We start from the raw sequence: 7,465 nt of genomic DNA on the forward strand, positions 1-7,465 counted from the left end.
GACATTTGATAGATAAATAAATATTGAAAAGGGTGCCTATTAATTCTTGAACAGTTTGAGGTATGTATTATTTCCCCTCGTGAGCAATATGATTTTGATTGATTTTATTTGACCACTGTGAATAAAATTCTGAAAGAGTACTTATTAACCAGTCACACCAATTCCAGTCACAGCAAAATGGACCTCCCTTCTTGCTGCCATTCCTATCATTCCAGTGATATTCCCATCAGGCTGAGGATATCCCCAAGCACCGTCGACTGAGGGAAATATCTTAAACCTGAAAATATTTAAGTAATGAATATAACACAGGAATACTTCAATTAAACGTGAATATTCTATTTCTGGGGAATAAAATCTAAAACATTGACTTGTAACACTATACTGGTAAGAAAATTGAAGTCAGTTTGTAAAAGTACACAAATTATATTTTAAGAAACTTTTCAAATGGAAACTTCAACAGGAACTGTAACTATGACTACCTTAGACATACTGAGAAATTGTGTGAACACCTATCTGTACCTTCAGGTTTATCTATGATCTTCTTAATGGCGGTTATTAGTACCTGGTAATCCATTTCAAAGAATATTGTTCCCTTTATGATAAAAAAATACCATTTCATCGATTAAAATGCCAGATACAACACTTACGTAAAGTTTAAAGCCTCACTGAGCGATCTGATGATCTTGAAGTCAGTCCCTCCAATAGCCTGAACGCTTCCATCATCGTTTCGCTTCCCAAGCTCGAATTCAGGAGGAGCGTCATTGGCTGCTATGTGGAACTGTCTGCCTTTCATGTCACGGTATTGGTCGGGGTCATACAAGGGGAGGAGCTGGGGTCTTTTGCCTTTGTAGGTGCTGTTCCATAGTCCCTTGTAGGCAAACCTGCGCGAAGGCCACTAATTGAAACCAATAGGTAATGGTATTGCTGAGGGCTGGTTCCATATCAAGCCGTAATACTCGTATTGAAGATAGCAGCAGGCAAAGGTTGTAGGATAATCAATGATGCCTTAGGCAAAGAATGAGTAGGATACGTGGACAACGATAACGAAAGACTAATTGATAGTACTTCAGATTTCATCCAGAGATCTCAATAAGAGTCCCGTCTCTGCAGTGACTTGCATATGGGTAATAGCATTAAAGAGGGAATTTAAGAGAGAGAGAGAGAGAGAGAGAGAGAGAGAGAGAGAGAGAGAGAGAGAGAGAGAGAGAGAGAGAGAGAGAGTGAAGTGGACGAAAATTGTTGAAAAGTATATGCCTGAACGTTCAGAGTGCTGATTTTTTTTTTGGCAATTGGAAAATATAACAAGATTTTATCCTACTTTTCCGTTTTTGAGTTGAAATTATCTGTTTAAAAAAATAAATAAACCACTAATCAGCAATTCTATACATGTGTCCAACAATAAAAAGAAATACCTCATAATTCCGTCCTCAACCACATTTGAAGAAAACACGAGGAACTTTCCACTCGTTTCTTGGTTAACTATCGTGACGTGAGTTCCTTCAAAGATTAGATTTTGTAGAGCAGCCATTGACTCATTCGTGACTTCCCCCTTCTCGAATAACAAAACCCAGTTGACCAGATGACTCTTGGTCCTTTTAGCTTTGATCTGAAAGAAGGAAAAGCAATTCATACTAGAGAAGGATTATTTAGTTATGATAGAAAGGGATTTATCTTCTCTTTGTATGGTTTAGTGACTCTCATCTTTATACCAGATATGAGGAACGTAGAATAATATCTCACTGAGTTTTCTCACGAGAGACAGTAAATTTTCTCAGAAGCTGTAATTTGTAAATTAATGCAGTATACATTATTTTTTCCTCTCAGTATAAATTACAGTATGTATATTTTTCATATTTTAATTATACTTTATTAATCTGAAGTTATTCACAATCTATTCTTACTATTTTACTATTGTAAATGTTCCAGTGCAAAACTAGAATTAAACTATATGCCACATATTTAAAAATTAAATTTCAAATTTGTTAATATATTTTAATTATCTAAAGTACTGGATTCCTACCATTCATTTTAAGTTCTTCTTTCAGTAAAGGATCAGCTTGTAAAACAATGTAAATAATACATACTTTACAATAAGAACTTAGATCACGTGCATAATAACAACTAAACTTTCATAACAAGTGAACTATTATTCTTTGTTTCAGCAAAGTTCGGGTGTTCGTAAAGTATGAGAAGATGCAATTAATGTGAGATTTATTGCGTGTAATCGTTTTTAATTTTGTGCTTCTTCAAATTAAACACACTGAATAATAACACTGAACAATGACGAAAAACATGAGTTATACATAACTGAATATCAACACTGAATAATGACAAAATGCAAAAGTGGTCGTTACCTTTTGAAAGATGTCCAAAACCTTTTGAAAACTGCATAAAGTCAATAAAGATGTGCCTTGATTTGCTGAACGAATGATCACGTCTACGGTTCCTGGATAAGTATCGTAGTGGAAAGTCATCAATCCAGACATTTCGGTGGATAATTCCTTTATCAACCTTTGGGCCTTATCTGTTTTGTTGGGAAGGAAAAATAAAATCATAACTCGATGTAGATATTTGATAATCTCAGTTTCTCTGAAAAAGGAAAAGTTAAAAACAGACAATTTCCAGTCTGAGGAACCATTTATCCTTTACAGAAATAACGATCAAAGGCCTCGTTATTTCTAATGTTCAATGTCTATTTTATTCTTTGACAACATTTCCTTCTTACTTCCTAAAAAAAAGGCATAAATTGATGAATATTTATCCTTCCATAATGAATCTATCCTTGCCTCTGCTTCAGATATTTATGTTATTAATTTATGTTCAGATTTAGTTATTATAAATACTTAAGAATAAAACATTAATTCAAACGGTGAAGGAAAAGAGGGTCATTGTTTTCTCAAGCACTAAAATTTATGGAAAACTTTTTAAATTTTTTGTTATTTAAATTGACTATTCAAAATCATTTGTTATATCACTGATATAAATTACACTGTAAGAATAAAAACTTACCTTCTTGACCTGTCTCGTAAAGGAGCTGTATGTTCAAGAATGTTGAGTTAACCAGTTTCTTCATAAATGTCAAGAAGCTGCTTCCAAAAGGATCACTGAAATTATATATATATATATTAATATATATATATATATATATATATATATATATATATATATATATATATATATATATATATACATATATATATATATATATATATATATATATATATATATATATATATATATATATGTAATATGTTTGATTTTAAATCACGAAAAAGATAAAAACGTGATGATTATACGCACAAAGTTATAGCCACGAAGGAAAAGTGAAACTATTGTGATGCTAAGTACTGCTTAGTATCTCAGTTGTTTCGCTTTTCCTTCGTTGCTGTAACTTTGTTTATATATATATATATATATATATATATATATATATATATATATATATAAATATATATATGTATATATATACAAATATATATATATATATATATATATATATATATATATATATATATATATATATATATATCTGGCTATATATATGTAATATCAATTCACAGAGAAAATAATTATTAATATTGTCAGTTTCTGATCAAAAAGAAAACTATTGATATTTTTTTTAATGATAATCAAATCCGCTATATTCTGGTCCTTGCAGGTGGGTAGTGCCGTCGATGCACCTCACGCGGTGCACTGCAGGCATCACTTAACGTTCTTTGCAGCCTCCCTTCGGCCCCTAGCTGCTACCCCTTTCATTCCTATTACTATACCTCCATTCATATTCTCTGTCTTCCATCTTGCTATGCACTCTCTTCTTACAATTATTTCACAGTGCATCTGCGAGGTTCTCCTGTTATACTTTTCAAACCTTTATACTCTGAATTTCCTTTTGCAGTGCTGAATGACCTCATGGTCTTTGGCCAAATTTCAGCATTCTGTTCTTTCTATGCTATATTTTGGTTTTGAGAATACGCGTTATTACTTATGGTACTTGAAATTCAACAGTAACTAGTATTAAATCTTGTAGTGTAATTACTTAAATAAGGAGGCTTAGGATTTAGTTACCGGTACAGTTGAAACAATAAAACTCTAGTTTTTAATTTCATGCCTAATCTAATGAAGATGCGAGTAGTGTCCCTGTTAATCTAGTTCAAATGAAACTGAATAATAATCGTTTCATTTTTCAGTTATAAACATTATTCGACTCTAAAGTCATCTGAAACTCAAACCTAGATTTAAATGGTTTCTGTTTTGTTGATTAACTAACCCTAAACACTATATTTAACTATCTATGACACAAGAACTTTTGCTAATCAAATTTCAGCTGCACTTTAACGTTAATGATATTGTAGATAAGTAGCACACGTTATGATAACTATTTATAACCACAGAATGATGCACACGCACACGCTACATACGTTTTATTACCACAGCCGAACATAATACGATCCTTCAAACCCGCTGCAGCCTGAACGGTGGCGTTTGCTGACCATTCCACCACTAGGAATGCGTTTAGGGTGACAAGTAATGCTGTTGACAGGGAAAAGGTTGTCACATTTCCATAAACTGAAGGAAAAAATACTGATATATTTTTTTCATTGGTTAATTTAGTAATATTTAGAAAGTCAAAGACCACGTATAGTTACGCCTAGGTATTTGTTTCGTTATATGCAGATCAACAATAGGGAGGTATTACTAATAACAAAAAGCTAAATACTGTATTTATTTGTAGGATTTATTGAAAGTGATTTAAAGTTCAGAGAAGCAGAGGGACACTTGTCTCTTTTTCGACAGCAGACAAGCTCTACAGCCACTTACCTAGAGTACTTTTAGTTATAAGCACCATCCTTCAGTGGTATCAGGCCAATCTGAAAAGGATCTATTAGTTAAGTATATATATATATATGTATACACACACAAACACCCATATATATACATATATATACATACATACATATAAATATATATATATATATATATATATGAAATATATATATATATATATATATATATATATATATATATATATATATATATATATATATATATATATATATATATATATATATATATATATATATATATATATATATATAACAACCATTAATTAAGCTTTATTTAGAGAAAATGAAGGAACTATTGATAGGTAAATATGCAACGTACTTAATTTCTAATAAAAATTCATTATACTTGGGAGAGGATTAGCGATATAGTTGGCTTCTCTCTCTCTAGTATGATGAACATTGATTAGAAATTAGGTAAGACGGACTTGGCTGCCTTGCAATAATTCCTTTACTTTCTCCAAGCGAAGCTTAATTAATGGCTAACATGCACACACACACACACATATATATATCATATTTATTTACTTCTTTACTTATTTTATTGAGAAAAATTTACGGAGAGAAGAGTGAACAAGTGTCAAGAAAGGTAAACAAAAGAAACACATCGATTTAAACACACATTTTGAGTAACTGAATCTTTCGAAGATTTGTATTTTGTTTTCAAACAATTTTGTAATATTTTGTATAAATTGGTCTAATTAAAAAAAATGTGTAGTACAAAAACTAAAGATTTCACAAGTAATTTAACGAATAATTTGAGATATACTCATTACTCGAAGAGATGGTATAATGCTCTCTAGAAAGAGAGAGAGAGAGAGAGATATCTCCAGACCGCTAACCCTCTTCCGTTTTGTGTCCCTCGATGGCTTCAGGACGACCTTTCCTCCTTCAGATCTCCTGGGCGAGTGGGAGCTTCCAAGCGTTATCAAGCAACTTGTAAGGCCCTCTGCTTTGATAATTGATTCCCTCTCCTTATTCATTTTACAATGGCTTCGTTCTCAGTCATCAAGACCTGTCCATATTCGGTGGCTAAGTTTTCATTCTTTGTTCGGCGATCGTGAAATCAATACATGCTTGTGACTTGCATGTTTTTTCATTTTCTTTATTTTTTTTAGTATAACGAACCTTGAATTTATTATATCCCGAGACAATGACAGGAATGACTCAGCAGCATGTTCTGGTAATAGAATCACGCTAGTATAGTTTCTCTGTAACGTGACACTAAGAATTTCTTTATAGATATTTTCAAAACATTCATTGATGCAAAACATTCTAACACAAAAGTAAGAAGGCTTCCTCATCGTCACACTATAGACACAATGGGAAACTAATGGAACTTTATTTGTTTAGGTAGAAAGAGTTTTAGATTTAAGAATAGCAAGTAAAAAACATATTTTATAGAATAATTATAAAATTCGAAAATGGTCGAGTGATAATAAAAGTGAAAGCAGTTGGGAGAGTCATCATCTGCGCCCGTCTGTGTTTGGGAAACGATAAGAGTTTGTGAAGATGGAAGGTCTGAAGCTAGAATGGAAGAGGGTAGAATGCCTAAAGTGATTATGGAAGGATCAGTAGGAGGGAGAGGACCGGTGGGGAGACCGAGGATGAGACGGAAAGATAATGTGTTCAGAGATCTTAGAGCATTGGGAGTGGAGGATGATCCTGAGAATAACTGGAGAGATGCAGCACTCAACAAGGGAACGTGGAGAGGTCTGGTGCAAGCGGCCGTGGGCCACCGAGTGAATGGAAAGTCTGAAGTACCTGGCATAAATAAGAATGGAAGGACCCTTATCAAAGTGCATCCAGAATTTATTAGGTAATAAGGAATATTTGGTTCTCAGATAAACCGATGAGATAAAAGGTTAGTGATACAATTTCTTAGAACAGCGAAAATGGAAAAACAAATTATTAGGTGAAATGGCGTGTATAGAGTTGGCTTAAGATATATCTGACCATTATATGCTTTAAACATATATGAATAAAGTAATTATTTTCAGCTGGGAAAAAATTTCGGTGTGGCTGCAAATGCAATAATGCAAATACACCACATATATACGTACAACTGCATGGGATTAATAGCTGTCATTTTCCATGTTCATGAGCTATACTTACACAGCAAATGAGATGAAAACTATTCTTTAAACTCAAAATAAATTTTTTTTAAAAGCCACGAGAACAAGTGCCTGCTAATATAAGAATGAACTCAACCACCTGAAAAGGTATCCATTAGGAGACATCACATGCTTAATAGATGATGCCCGAAAGGCATCCAGTAACATGAACGCTTACTGGTTTCAGATGCTTATGAGAATCCCAAAAAGATTTCAATATCATAAAGGTTTATAATTTTCAAATGGTTAGATAGCGCCCAAAAAGACTTTAATATCACAAAGGAATCTGAAACTTATAAACGTTCGTGATATTAGATTCATTTTGAGCGTCATTTATTGAGCATCTGAAACTTATAAGTTTCGGATGCTCAAAGGAGTACGCTGAAAAGGAATATAATAATGTGGTTTATTTATACGTTTCAGATGCTCAATAGATGACGCCAAAAGCAACCTCATGTTACGTAGGTTTTAAGTATCAGATGCTCAGTGTATGACGCCCAAAAGAATCCC

The 7,465-nt window shown here is 32.8% G+C and overlaps 1 protein-coding gene across 1 annotated transcript in view; it reads right to left on the reverse strand.

The window, feature by feature from the left end:
• The window catches only part of LOC136852192 (glutamate receptor 1-like), a 12,515-nt gene extending 6,691 nt beyond the window's left edge, over positions 1–5,824 (reverse strand). Inside the window, exons 1-4 of the mRNA XM_067126638.1 lie at positions 5,684–5,824; positions 1,413–1,606; positions 648–881; positions 159–277 (exon numbers count right to left, since the gene is read on the reverse strand). Coding sequence (XP_066982739.1) covers positions 159–277; positions 648–881; positions 1,413–1,606; positions 5,684–5,824 — 688 coding nt within the window. The remainder of the gene's footprint in view (positions 1–158; positions 278–647; positions 882–1,412; positions 1,607–5,683) is intronic.
• Positions 5,825–7,465: the final 1,641 nt, after the last annotated feature.

This window comes from Macrobrachium rosenbergii, chromosome 25 (assembly GCF_040412425.1).
Source record: "Macrobrachium rosenbergii isolate ZJJX-2024 chromosome 25, ASM4041242v1, whole genome shotgun sequence".
NCBI classification, from domain to species: domain Eukaryota; kingdom Metazoa; phylum Arthropoda; class Malacostraca; order Decapoda; family Palaemonidae; genus Macrobrachium; species Macrobrachium rosenbergii.